The sequence below is a fragment of the Octodon degus genome, unplaced genomic scaffold (genome assembly GCF_000260255.1).
Source record: "Octodon degus isolate 3935 unplaced genomic scaffold, OctDeg1.0 scaffold00001, whole genome shotgun sequence".
Lineage (NCBI taxonomy): Eukaryota > Metazoa > Chordata > Mammalia > Rodentia > Octodontidae > Octodon > Octodon degus.
Window position 1 is genome coordinate 30950543 of NW_004524577.1, and position 14657 is coordinate 30965199.

The following is a 14657-nucleotide window of genomic DNA, read 5'->3' on the forward strand; positions in this document are numbered from 1 at the left end:
GCAGGCCTGAGAATGTCACAGCACGCAGCCTCATACACCCAACACCAGCAGAGTCAGGGCAGGCCTGAGGTGCTGGTGCAGACACACAGCAGGTGCTGCTTCTGGCCTGCACTGGCTGTGTGGGCACAGGGAGCCGCCAGGACTGCATCAACTCCAAAACAAAGTGCAAGAGGCTGACCGCAGTCAGACTGGAGGTCTTTAAAAGACAGATCAGGAGATGAATTCTTTTCCTACGGGTTTTACACTCTGGCTATCCACTGACAGAACATGTGGCATTTTAGAAAATAGCTATGCCTGAATTCCAGGTTCAGAAATTTGGATGATCGTAAAGGGAAAGGTGAAGAATAGCATCTATCCAAGTTACACACAGAAGAGTAAGAGAATCTGGGCAGTGGAAGCAAAGATGACGCAAAAAATAAAGAAACAGCATGGGCTTGAGATAAAATTATAGCATCCATTTACTGAGAGAAGATGGTAAGTAAAGTGAACCTGTCATGACAATAAAGGAATATTTGAGTTCAGAGTTTTAGTCAGAGGATAAGATGTGGCATGAGAATGGAGGTGATTAAGTCTTTTCTGTCGCCCCCTTTTTTGGGGGGGGGCTTTATTTACATAAGTCTAGTTTTTCTTAATGCTTTATATATTTTAGATTAGTAGTACTCTCAGGAATAGCTGGTAAAGTTTTCTTTCCCAATTATGTTGGTTGTATTTTCATTTTGTTTCCTTTGCCATGAAGAAAGTGTTTTATCTGACAGAATCCCATTTACTGATCCTAGATATTACTTCTTATGTAGTTCAAGTCTATCCAGAAAGTCTCTGGCTATGCCTATATCTTCAACAGTTTTAACAATGTTTCTTCTACAAGATTCAGTGTTTCTCTTTTGATAGATAGGCCTTTATTTGGATTTGATTTTTGTGCAGACTAAGACATATAGGTTAAAATTCATTTTTTATTTGAATAACCAGTTTTTCCCAGCACTATCAGTTACAGAGGCTCTCCTTTTACTATTATATATTGTTGGCCAATTTATTTAAGATCCGATGGTTAAATGTTTCTGCATTCTCTGTTATATTCCACTGGCTAATAAATTTGTTTTGGTGCCAATACTGTAAGGGATGGTGTCCAGTATAATCCCCTTTTCACCTCAGAAGGAGAGAATGAGGCAGAATTCAATTTAGTTCAACCCTTGGCTAAAGTATTTACACAGAAGACACCTGGGCCAGCCACCTTCCCTTCCTAGCCTTGCCTAAGTTACCCCATCCCTTACTCCTTCCCCTGCCCTGTCCAACTTCACAAACATGCAGGAGATAAGGAAGAGACAGGACCAATTAAGAGCAGTAAGAGCCAGACCATTTGCCCATGCTTAGCCAAAAATTCCTCTGCTAGACACCCTCCACTCATAGGACATAGGGGACACCACATTCCTTCCCAGTTGCCATAGCAACAAAGAAACTATATAAGCTAGTATGTTTCCAGCTTGAAATGAGAAGCACATTGGCTGCTAAGACTGCAATTCCTTTAATTTGGTCTCCCGTGGGCAATACATCCAATCCCAGCTGTTACAGTACTATGATGTTTTTACTACTTTGGCTTTGAAATATAACTTGAAGTCCTGGACTATAATGCCTCTTTCTTTGCCTTGCTCTTGTTGCCCAGCATTGCAAATAAGGAGAATACTCCAAACACTGCCCGCTCCCCAAGCCAGTAAAGAGGAAGAAACATTAGGTCAAAAGAAGAAAAACAGAATTCTTACATATTTACAAATGAGTTCTCTTTCAAAACCTGCAGTCTTAGGAACCCAGCGAGTTACATTCCTCCTTGCATTTCTTTATAGCCTATGGGTTTGTGTGGTGACCCCTCTATTCAAGAGGTCCCCTTCAGAACTGGCAACAGCTATGGCCAGGATCTGGAATCAATGGGTGTGGAAATTTCTTTATCATTTTAATTTACTTTTTACCCAGTCTGCTACCTGTATTGGCACCTGAAGAAGAAATCAAACCATTGTACTCGATACCATCACCTTCAGATCCACCTTGGAAAGCCAGACCCCCTCAAATCCGTCCTCTCACCACAGAAGGCAGGGCTCGTATCCTTCCTGGCTTGAGTTTGAACATCTCAGCAGTTCTTGCCAGTGTGACGCCCTCACCAGTCTGTCTCCCATTGCTGTTTCCCACTTGGTCACGGTGGTAGAGTACCACCCAGACCTGGAGGGATGCTTTAGCACAGGGTGTTCAACAGCTTAGTCATTCATCTGCAGCACCCTCCCAAAATGGCACTGCTTGAAGTCTCTCTAGCAATATGACAAGCACTGCACTAGGTTTTTATCTCCAACTCTGTCAAGTCACCCTTGCAGTAAAAACACATGCTTCTTTTCTAAGTGTCCACCAACATGTGCTTTTGTTTCTTTCGTTTATCATTCACTGATTTGTTTGCTATAGGGTCTCACTATACAGCTTGGAGTTGTAGTGACCCTCCTGTCTCAGCCTCCCCAGCACTGGGATTACAGTGTGCGCCATCACATCCAGCTTCAGTGGCTGGCTCAGCGCATCGAGGGTTCCATGGCATGAGGTACTAGGAATCGAATCCAGGTCCTCACACTTGCCAGACAGGTGCTTAGACCACCGAGCTATCTCCCCAGCCCAGCATGTGTTTTTCTTAGAGCTAGCCCTCTGGCTGATCTGTTATTTCTCCTTGAAGTAGCCAACTCTTCCACACTTACCTCTTTTCTAGGTCACTGGCCTGTTGGTTGTTTGCTGGTCACCTGTGGGGCTCTTATTTTTTAAAACTATTTGTAACAATGAAGGATATTTAAGGCCTCATGGAAATTAAATGGAATCCAAGATTTTCTGTTCTCCTGTGGCCGTAAGCAGAGGAGAAATAAGATGCACAGGCAGTTCAGAGTTGGCAGTGGCTGTGACAAGGGCGTGGAAGCAATGGGTGTAGAAGTTCTTGGGGACCAGCACACAGACCCATGTGTTCCATGGGGGGCATATGTCAGAGATACATGTAGCCCTTTTTGATATTTTAATTCCTTATAACTTTATGAAGTCTCTATTACTTTTCACTTTGTTCTAATTTTGTTCCTATACCAATTTTTTAAATTTTATTTAAAAGACAGAAACAGGGTAACATACAACAATACATATGTTACAGATTTTCAAAACAAGAATAGCTGACAATGGCTGATATATTATTTATTTTTATCATCAAATCTGTTGCTTATATTATATATATAGGTAGATATAGATATATAGTTATGTAAGATTGGACATATTGAATATTACCAGTTGCTTTCAAGAAACCTTACATTTTTTGTTTTTGTCTCTCTTTTATTACCTTTTTTAAAAATTTATTTTAAAGAGAGTATAGTAATAATTGACATGACATTAGAAATGGTACACATTTAGAAGACCAAGATGACAGGTATTCAAGCATGATTTTTGTATTATACACTTTGCTGTCCTCAATGTAGTTGATTAGATCACAGATAGCAGCATAGTTAGTCAAGGTGAAAATTCTACACATTAACTGCTATTTTCAAAAAACTGATGGAAAATTTTAATACAATCACCTCAGCCATCCTGTATATATACTTGCATATTTTCCCCCTACCTTTTTCCCTATGTTTTCTCCTTTCTCTCATCTTGGTTGTTTAATCCTTAAATTAATTCTGTTTCATTCCGTTTTACTATATCTGTTACACTTTTCAGGTTTTATTTCTTCTATCGGGTACTTATACTAGGGAGACAATATGATATTTACTCACTGGGTCTGATTTATTTTACTTTTGAAAATAGCCTCCACTTGCATCCACTAACCTATGAAGACTTCGAGTTTATCTTTCTTTGTAACTAAGTAATACTCCATTGTACAAAAGTACCACAGGTCAATCCTGCTATTCCCATTCGGGGTATTTTCCCAAAAGAACTGAAAATATCATGCCATAGTGATACATGTGCACCCATGTTTATAGCAGCACAATTTGTCATAGCCAAATCTTGGAAGCAACCAAAACTTCCATCACCTGAAGAATGAATGAAAAAGATGTGGTATTTTTTCCTATACCAGTTTTGAATTTGGACTGCTCTTGTTTTTCTAGGTCCCTGAAGTACACCATTACTTATTGGGCTCACTCTGTTTTCTTTATGAGGGCATTCTCGGCTATAAACTTCTCTCTTACAACTTTTCATTGTGTCTGCTAAGTTCTAGTATGTTGTCTTGGCATTACTGAGTTTAGACAGTGTCTAATGTATTCTGTGACCCGCTGATTATTCAAGATTATTTAACATATTTCTATCAGTTTAAAACAGCAGTGATATATGCAAGACTGTCCCACTGGGCGGCTTATCCTCCCCAATGGGATTGTCCCATGCCACCAGATAGGATAGTCATGCATAACCAGTAGTTCAGAGCCACAAATTACGGCCCTGTTATGAATGTGTTCATCTCCATGTGTATGTATAATTTCTGTGATTTCTTTGTTATTGAGTTCTAGTTTCAGGGCACTATATTTGATAATATGCATAAGATTATTCTAAATCTTTTGTATTTGAAACATACTTTATGGACTAGTGTGTGGTCTATACTGGAGAAAGTTCAGTGCACTGTTGAAAAGCAATGTGTGGTTGCAACAGTAGATATCTACTGAATCCATTTGTTCAAAGTATGGTTTTAATTCTGATACTTTCTTGCTGATTTTTCTGTTTTGGTGACCTACTTGTGATAAGGGAGTCCTGAATTCCCAACTAAGTTTGCATTGATATTTATTGATGTACTGATGATCTTTTATGTCCAGTATTCTTTATTTTATAGAACTGGGTACATCAACATTCAATGTACAAATATCTCTAATTGCTGTTTCTCTCTATTGAGCTGTTCCTTTTACAAGTATACCATGACCATATTTTGTCTCTTGTTAGTAACTTTTGTCTTGAACTCTACTGTGTCATTTAGTAGCTATTGCTGCTGAATTATAGGCTTCTGTTACAGAGTATTGTTTGCCATTCATTTTCAGTCCATTTGTTTCTTCATGGATTATAATTGTATGCAACATACAATTGGATTTCATTTTATTATCCCATTAATATGTACCTTTTGATTGAGCACTTACATTATCAAGATTTACATTGATATTTCTTGCTGACAGTACTGACTGATTCCTATCACTGCATCATTTTACTGTTGATTACTTTTCCCTTTTGCTTTAAGTACTCTACTTGATGTATTCCTTCCTTTAGGCTCTTTGGACTTCACTGTCTCTGCCCAGGATCTTTTTGTACTGCTGGTAGGGTGATCATTTCTTCAGGTGCTCTTTTAGTCATAAAATGTCCATATTTCTCCATTAATTTTGAAAAACAGTCCTAAATTTTGCAGAACAAATTAAAGTGGGTTGAATATTCTTTTCTTTTAGGGATTGAAAAAAGCTCTGCTGGTCTTTAAGGTTTGTGTTGAGAAATCTGCTATAATCCTGATAGGTTTGCCTTTGTATATTATGTTGCTTTTTTCTATGAATTACCATTTCTATTTTCCCTAAAGTTGAACTCTTTGTCATTAGAAATTCTTCAATGTTGTTTTCTTCAGCTCTCAGTTATACTTGTTCAATAGTTGCAAGCTAAATATGATTTTTCAGGGTCAAGTTTACCCTTTTACCAGACATCTCATCTTCTTCCTGCTATGCTTCACAAATATGTTCCAAGGTCATTTTTTTTTTTTTTTTTTTTTGTGGAACTGGGGATTGAACTCAGGCCCTTGCGCTTGCCAGGGAAGCGCTTAATCTACTGAGCCATCTCCCCAGCCCCTAAATATGATTTTTAAAGTACAGCAAACCTACAAATTTGTAAGTCATGTTCCAGTCATGTACCCAAAATAACATGACAAACTATATTTCCTCAGCAGATCTAATGCTAATTCCACTGATTCATGATAGCTGAAGTATGTCCTAATGCATCCTTTCCCCTCAAAGCTGTGGTTCTCATACATGCTGCAGGTTCTACAAAATAATATAGCAGGTTTTTCCAACTAACTTAGAAAAGCTATTGAAATTATAGAATGTTTTAATCCAAATTTTTTACTAAAACTAAAGAATGCATTAAGAGTTTAAAAAGCTCAGGTCTAATGTTTTTACCCAATTCTATGACTAGAGGAAATTTATCTGTGCCTTGGTTTATTCATCTGTATTTTGCAAAAAAAAAAAAAAAAGGCTTAGGAAACTATAAAGATAAAAACAACATGGTAATGGCACAAAAACAGACATATGGCTCAATACAAGAGACTAGATGGTCCAGAACCATTCAGATCTTTGACAAACAGGCCAAAATCTTACATCGGTGGAAAGAAAGCTTTTTTACAAAATGGTGCTGGGACATTTGGGTAATGCACACCTGTAATCCCAGCACCTGAGAGGCTGAAGCAAGAGAATTTCTATGAGTTCAAAAGCCACCCTGCACTACATAGCAAGACCCTGGCTCAAAAAAATAAAACAAACCAAACCAAACACCACAAAATATTGCTGAGAAGACTGGCTATGCATATGAAGAAGATTGGTGGAAGCTGAACCCATTATCTCTCACCATGTACTGAACCAAAATGAAAATAGATCAAAGATCTACATATTAAAGCAGAAGCACTTAACCTACTGGAAAAGGAAAACTCTTGGAAGTCATGGTGTAGGGAAGGACTTTCTGAATGAACACAACTCCAATTGCACAAGAAATAATAGTAAGAGTCAACAAATGCGATTATATCATAACTTACCTGTTTTAGAGGACCTTCCAGATTTCAAGGCTCAAACACTATGTGAAGATTAACTGCTAGCTTGAAAGGTTTGGGAACCACATAGGAGATTAGCAAAGCACACCTCAGTGTGTCGGAGTGGATCATGGAGGCATGATACCAGGTCTAGTCCTTTCCTCTGCTTTGCTTCCTGGATTCAATGAACTAAGCAGTGTTGTTATGCCATGTTCTTCCACCATGATGTTCCTGCCTTGGAGCCAGCTAACTATGGAATGAATGAGACTTCTAAACTATGAGACAAAGAATCTTCTCTTTCGTGCTGTGGGTGTTGGGTAATTGTCCCAACAACAGGAAATCTGGCTAATATAGACACTTTATATTAATTCTACAAGACATAGGTGGGTAGGCAAATGAAAAGAACAGACCAGTAGCTATCTCCTAACATACAGATGATAATGTAGATACACAGTTATTCTTGTTTCCAGAAGTAACCTTTGTAACTCACCATCTTTTTCCTCTTATCTTGTTCTGTCGGTGGTTCTTCATCTTCTGTTACTTTTGGTTCTTCAAGATGAGACATCAACATACAGCTACAATTTTCAAAAAACATGTTTTAAATAAATGAAACTTGTCTATACTATACTAAGAACAACCTCTCAAAATCAGAGAACATGAATGCGTCTATGTACTAACATGGGGAATAGACTAATTAGTTATATATTTTTAAAGTTTTTTTAATTGTGAATGATATTTTTCAAAAGAACTGAATAAAAAAAATTCTATGCTTTTTTACTTGAGAATTTAAATCAGCAGTTTCTAAGAAACTTATTACACTTTTTAACCAAATTACACAAACATTTAAAATATTTTCCCCTTCATATTTAAAAGCCTACAAATTATAAATGAGTAATTTAAATAGTAACATCATTAATAATGATGTGTTGTGTAATACATATAATTACTTTGTGCTCCAGTGACATCACTGTGCTACTATGAGGCACTTGTCCCCAATGGTACTGGTGCCTTCTGGACAGTAATAAATCATTTTATTTTGCTTATCTGCACCACTGCTCTCCACCATTATCAGAGATAATAGAAAAACAGTTTCCTATTCAGTCAACAGTTCCAAGGAGAAAAGAAACGAATATTGTCTAGTGAAATTTCATTGATGGACTAAACTGTTCCCCATTTAGAACAAGAAAATTCAATAATTTACCAGAGTCAGAGTTTCTTAACCAATAAACTGTGACCGAGAAAGTCTGATTTCTCTTACTTTTTGTGGCAAGTACAGATAAAGGACAATTCCTGATTCAGCTGTGTAAATAACTTCCAGTTTGGGGTTAAGGTCAGGTGCTGACAAAGAAACTTATCAGGCTCACTCTCGCAGTAGACACGGATGTCCTTTATCCCTATTTCTCAAGACTAAAAATGTGGAGGGGGAGTGGGGCCTGCTTCTGACCCAACTCAGGACAAATGTGTGAACATAAGAACCTCAGGCTGGAAATCAGAAGTCTCCAAGTTCACCGCCTAACTCACTGCATGGTCTTTATCTCTCAGAGCTGCCAAGCTCTGTCCACTATGATGCGGCATACAAACATAGGTTGACCAGTGAACTTCAGCACAAAGTGAGGAAAATAAAACATGATTATATCAACAACTCCAAAGGTATTTCGCAAAGTGAAATGTCTTAGAAAAGTCTAAATTACAGTTCGTATTTCAGAAGTCATTAATGACTTAAAAATTCAACTGTAGTATGGATCTCAATAGAAGCACACTTTATTTTGCATGAAATCACTCCACTGAACTGCATAATATAACTTACTTTTTTTTTTTTTTTTTTTTTTTTTTTTTTTTTTTTTTTTTTTTTGGTGCTGGGGATCGAACTTAGGACCTTGTGCTTGCCAGGCAGGTGCGCTGTGCCACTGAGTTATCGCCCCAGTCCTTTACTTACTTTTATAGAAAACCTTTTCTGCTGTCCTATGTTAAAAGATCTATCACATTAATAATGGAGTATATTTCAGAGATACACAGTCCTTCCTCATGCCCCTTTCCTTTCTTCTTGCCTACCTCTGTCTCTTTCCCTCCAGTTGTATCTGCCTCTCCCCTCCCCTGGCTTCCTCACTTGCTCACTCACTCACTAAAAATTACCCAAAAGTTTCTCAATAAAATTATGAAAAAAGGAAAAGAAGAAAAGAAAAATGAAAAAAAAAAAAAAAGAAAGAAAGAAAGACTATTTGCTGTTTTGCAGGTTCCACTTACTTGGGTCTCAGGAAGGCAGAAAATGAAAAAAAATTCTCCTGTAGGAAAATCTCTGCTTAAAGGTCAAATCTGATTTTGTCAATAAACATTAAAGGCAGAGATTAAAGGCACATGAGAATGAACTGATTTCCAATAAACCAAACTGTAAATTGTGAATATAACAACAGTAGTACTAATATGACAGTAGCAACTCAAGTTGACCATGGGAATGACTAGCATATGAATACATGCAGCCTCTTCTCCATCTTACACTTGGCTTGCACCTGAATTATCTGGAGGGCGTGAATGAAGTGCAGATTGCTGGTACCTTCCAGTTTCTGACTCAGCAGGTCTGGTGAAGGCTGAGAATGTGCAGTTCTCACAATCCCCTCTATAGTGCTTACTCATAATCTCCACAATGTTGGTGATAACTAATGTTACTGGAAGAACAGGCACAAACACTTGTTAACTAGTCCTACACTAGGCCAAATCACAAAAAGTGTTTTTCCTATTTATATGTCTCTGGCACTATAAAACTGATATTGGGGCCGGGGAGATAGCTCAGTGGTTTAAGCACTTCACAGCAAGCACAAGGTCCTGAATTCAATCCCTGGTACCACCAAAAAAAGAAAGAAAGAAAACTGATAATCAACATTTTTTTTAATGCTACATAATTGGTTTTCAGGTAGACTGGTATGAGAAAACCATTTATGGATCGCTTCATCTAAATTACACTAACTACAAAGTATCTTTGTAGTAGACAACTCGATTACTTACATAATCATGTTCCTTAACAAACCCTGAATCAGCCCAGTTATTTTCTCTCTCCATGCCACCACATGCTCCAGGAAAGGAGGATCCCAGCCTATCACAGCCATCCAACTCCTGGTCAATGGCTGCTCGTAGCAAGAACACATCCCCCTCCTCCCTGGGGCCCCAGGACCAGGGATGGAACTCAGGACCTGGTACCTGCCAGGCAGGCACTTACACTGCTGAGCTATATCCCCCACATGAACACATTTAAAGAATCCTGCCCAATTAGATCTAAAGGAAAAGTATTCTAGAAAAGACACTTGCCTGCCCTTGGCATTGTCATGAGCCATAATGCCTAGAACTACTTTGTACAGATGAAAGAAAGCAGCCCACAAATAGATTAATGGGGGAGAGAGTTCCTTGGATTGTTGATGTTAGAAAGGCCACAACTAACCTAATCCTGAAGTTACTTATCTAGTGCAGTTGTTTTGTCATCAGAGATAACTAATTCTTCATTGTCGAAGCAGAAAGTCTTTTATGGTCTTTTACATTAATTCCTTATAAAAATTCATCTCCAGGCCCAAGCCAAGAAATAGTCTCCCTTTCCTGATAGACTATTTACTTCTATTTGAAAGTTAAGAACTATGTAATTCCTAATGTTTCTCTTTGCACTGGCTGCTAAAGCAGTCTAGTTTGCTACCTGGAGGCCACAGATTTCCCCAGTTAAGATTTCTTATTTATATTTCTTCAATCCTGTGTTAACAATGCTCTGACTATGAGCTTTTCTTATCCACTGTCTCAAGTTTTCTTATGGTCTAAATAAAAACACTTAAATATTATACATTACCAATGCAGAAAAAGTGCCATGAAGGAATAGAAAAAGATGTAATAAATTATTTTTAAGTCTAGAAAGTAATTTTAAAGGTAGGTATTTGTCAAGCAGGGAAGGCTGAGAGTGCATGCCAGAGCAGTGAGCAGAAATGCTGCTAGTCCAGCCTGCAGAACAAACATTTAGGGAATGATGAACAATTTGAGGCAACAAAGAAAAAAAGCAAAGGTTGTAAACTGAGAGCCAGAAAAGAATACAGGGCACCACCAGCTTCATTCTGTAAGAAACTAGGGTTTAAGCACAACATGGATGAGAGGAAGTTGGAGAGAAAACCCCAACGAAGTCACTAGGACCTGCCCAAGCCAGAATACTAGGAGTGATGTCAGGCTCAGAACAGGATGTTTCTTCTGGTGTTCTCTTTTCCACTATGAAGAGACACCTGCTGGATCAGTATCAAACAGCAGAAGAAAAGATCTTATAAAAACTTCAATTTCATTTGTTTCAAATAAGACTAATTATCAATTTATAGTTGGTATGCTTTATACTCTATAGCTATAAAAATTACATTTTATGAGTCCTCCTATTTGTCCTACAGTTCTTAAAAATGCTGACTAAACTCTGTCCTTTTTTACTTCCCAAACTTTGGCAAGTAGTTATTCCTTTTCATTTTCCAATGTTCATTTCATTTTCCAATGTTCCTGACAATAAAGTAGCATATAGGGAAAGAACAGGGAAATATATATGCTAAACAGACAAGCAGAAGACAAAGCTTTAACATCACCAATACATTTTCCTGGCAAATAAGTTCTCTAGTAACTAAAAAGTTAACAACAAATTAGTAAAGTCCAGATTCATAAATTCTCAAAATGAAACTTTTCTTTTCCCTAAAAAAACTCACTCCTCAATTTATACCGTTCTCAAAAAAAAATAATAGCAAGATTAACGATAGCCAATAATTGGCTCCTTATTTATCTGGAAATATAAATTGCTTTTACTGTTAGGTAAAATAAGAAATGAGACTACTGGCAAAACTCAATTTCCCCCCCACATAAAACACTGTATTCAGAAGTTTAAATGTCTGCTGGGTGGTGCACACTTGTAATCCTGGCACTCTCCGAAGCCTTACGCAGGAGGACCACTGCCACTTTGAGGGCACCCTGGGCTGCACAGTAAGTTAGATGCCTGCCTGTACTATTACACAGAGAGAGCCTGTCTCAAGGAAAAAAGCTTAAATGCCTACATGAATGTGTTATGAGGACATATTAAAATGCAAAAACAAGCACAGCCTGTTGGATACATGTTGGGGACCATGTATTATAAACTGAGCCCAGTGGACGTCTAAGCTTGTTTCTGTTCTGCCCTTTTGGGCCAAACTGGAACTTGGAAACTCCTTGTTCTTTTCTGGTCAGAGCTGGAAATCCTAAGGCTGCTGTGGCTCTCATAGGGCAAGGTAAGACCTACTAAAGGGGACAGGCAACTGGGGAAGCTCCCATTCTTGTCTTGCAAGAATGTTTTCTCACCTTCCTCGCCACAGTAGTCCCTGTGACTGTTTCCAGAGGAAGCATGCACTGCCCTTCACCCATGGTCCTTGACCCAGAAGTAATGGCAAGGGTCTGGGTTCCTCATGGCCTTTTGTTCCTAGAAAGCAACTGGTTGTCCCAGATCCTTGCTATGTATGACCCCTCTCTTTGTCTCTTGTTTTCTTTCCTTTCCATTTGCCATAACCGGGGCAGGAGACTGGAACCCACTGCAGGTGTTTCCAATAATGTACCATAATTATTTTTTAAATTATGTATGTGTATCACTCAAACTACAAATAGTTCTTAAGCCTTGCTAGCCAAACATTCTTATACCAGTACTAACCAGTCCTGTAGTCTTCAATCTCTATCTCAAGCTCAACTCATCTAAGATTACCTACATGGTTTCCTCACCTCTGGGACAATGTTTTCAATTTTCCAAGTTATATGAATTATCAGGGTCCCTGTGAGCAGTACAGGTCCTACTGTCCTACACCCACAGATTGTGATATAATGAGTCAGGCCTGAAAGGGATAATTTGCATTTTTAAAAAGCATCCCAGGTTTTTCTGTTACTCTGGGACTGCTCATAAGCATCTACAATTCTTGTAATTTTTCACAATGCACCAAAGTGATGCTTCTAATTATAAATTCAATCATACTGCTTTCATTCTTTAAAATCAGCAGAAAATAGTTCAAAAATTTTATATTTCACAGAGGTCTCTTAATTAATTGGTGCCAATCCTCTACACATTCTCAGTAATTATTCTGTTTCTCAGGCCCATTCCTTACTTGCAGCCAGTTTTGGTCCCTCTCTGTATTTCCCCTGTGGGTGATTTAAGGACAAAGACTTGCCAGCTTCCCCATGCAGTAGTGTCTGCTATAAACACATTTGAGTAACTGTCAACAAGCCTTCGTTGGTGTGATGGGTCGTTTATGTGTCAAACTGACTGAGCTATCAGGGGCCCAGAAATTTAGTCAAGCATGATTATACTGTCTACACCACTGAGGTTGTTTCTGGACATTTGAATCAGAAGAGTGGGTGAGGCAAACTGTCCTTCCCACTGTGGATGCGTGTGCCTCAACCTTTGCTCTAATTCATTTTCAACTGTGACTACAGTACGAATTAAACAGAACAAGAAAGACTAATGTTTGAACAGTTTAAAAAACAAAAGAGGAAATTGGAAACAAATTGGTTACATGAGTACATATTTTATGCTTCTTCGTAAACTTTTCTCAATTTTGTATTATGTCTTATAGTCCTATGGACTGTACTTTATAGACCTTTACATACTTCACAGTACTACAGAATAGGAAGATTTATTGATGATCTAGTATAACTATTGTTAGGAACTGATAATCAATAAAGTAATTTGTTTTTCCACCATACCAGGACAAAAAGCAACTGCCAAATAACTGTGGGGAAGAAATAAACAGTGGCTGGTCATATGTTCTGGCTACCATGAACACGAACCCTTGCGTCTAATTTTCTTTACTTTGGATCCCTATAATGGTCTCCTAGTCAATTTGGTTTTTTTCTAACATTTCACCTTCTAAACGAAAACTTTTTCTTTATGTTGAACTTGGCACACTTTGAAGATTTCTTTGTTTTGACTATTCTATATATTTTGCTGCAACACAGCACTTTTGTGGGCCATTATCCTGATTTCTGACATTATAACACTGCACTAAATAACGTCTAAATTTTATTCCAACCTATAGAATGATCTCTTCCAGTTAAAGCATATTATAATTTTGTTCTACTTTCCACATTCTTCCTGCATAGTTTCTAATACACGTTATTTTCTATAAAAGCACAACCTACGATTCTACTGTTATGTGCTCTACCCAAAATGTATGTAACGGCCTTCATTCATACTAGTGCTGTTGTGTGAGTATCAATCATGTACACTCTCCGAAGAGGACAAGAAAAACACCTTAATATATCCTAAACATTTCAACAGGAGTAAAATTGCTTCACATAATGCAAAGGAAACACTGTTTAGGATCATTTGATATAAACTCTTATGTTGGGGTTTGTAGTCACAAGAAGTTTGACATTTCCACTTCATATGGAGTCCTACATTCTTAAAAGCTAAATGACATGTCAGACACACTTTCATCCATGTTTAGTAAGATTTAACATGTATCAATTTTCTATATTTTTCAACCAAATATGATTCAAATGGCAGTATTTCCTGTTTGTTACAGTTTTCAAAAGTGCGAAGCAAACAGTCTCAGTATTATTAATGAGAAGTCAAGCAGTCTAAAATCTCACTGGGGCTAACATGGGAAACAATCAAGAGGAACACTATATAAGAACTACACTAAGCACAAAAAATTAAAATGGTAAGTTTTTTTAAAGTTCAGATTAATAACCACAAAAGTGAAATCATCAGTATTCCTAACAGTATTTTAACAATTCTTGTAAAGAACATAAATTTAACTACTATTTTCTAGAACTAGCTAATTATTATAGGACCCAGCCCAAAAACCTGAAGGACATCAGAGATGCGTCAACCAGAAAATACAAACTAATTCATTTCATTTTTTTCATAATTTGCCTGAAGAGAAAATCACCTTTATAA

General features: G+C 37.7%; 1 protein-coding gene across 1 annotated transcript in view; it reads right to left on the bottom strand.

Moving 5' to 3' along the window:
• The window catches only part of Ipo11 (importin 11), a 219016-nt gene that overhangs the window by 31068 nt on the left and 173291 nt on the right, over positions 1-14657 (bottom strand). The window contains exon 29 of the mRNA XM_004623057.1: positions 7239-7323. Coding sequence (XP_004623114.1) covers positions 7239-7323 — 85 coding nt within the window. The remainder of the gene's footprint in view (positions 1-7238; positions 7324-14657) is intronic.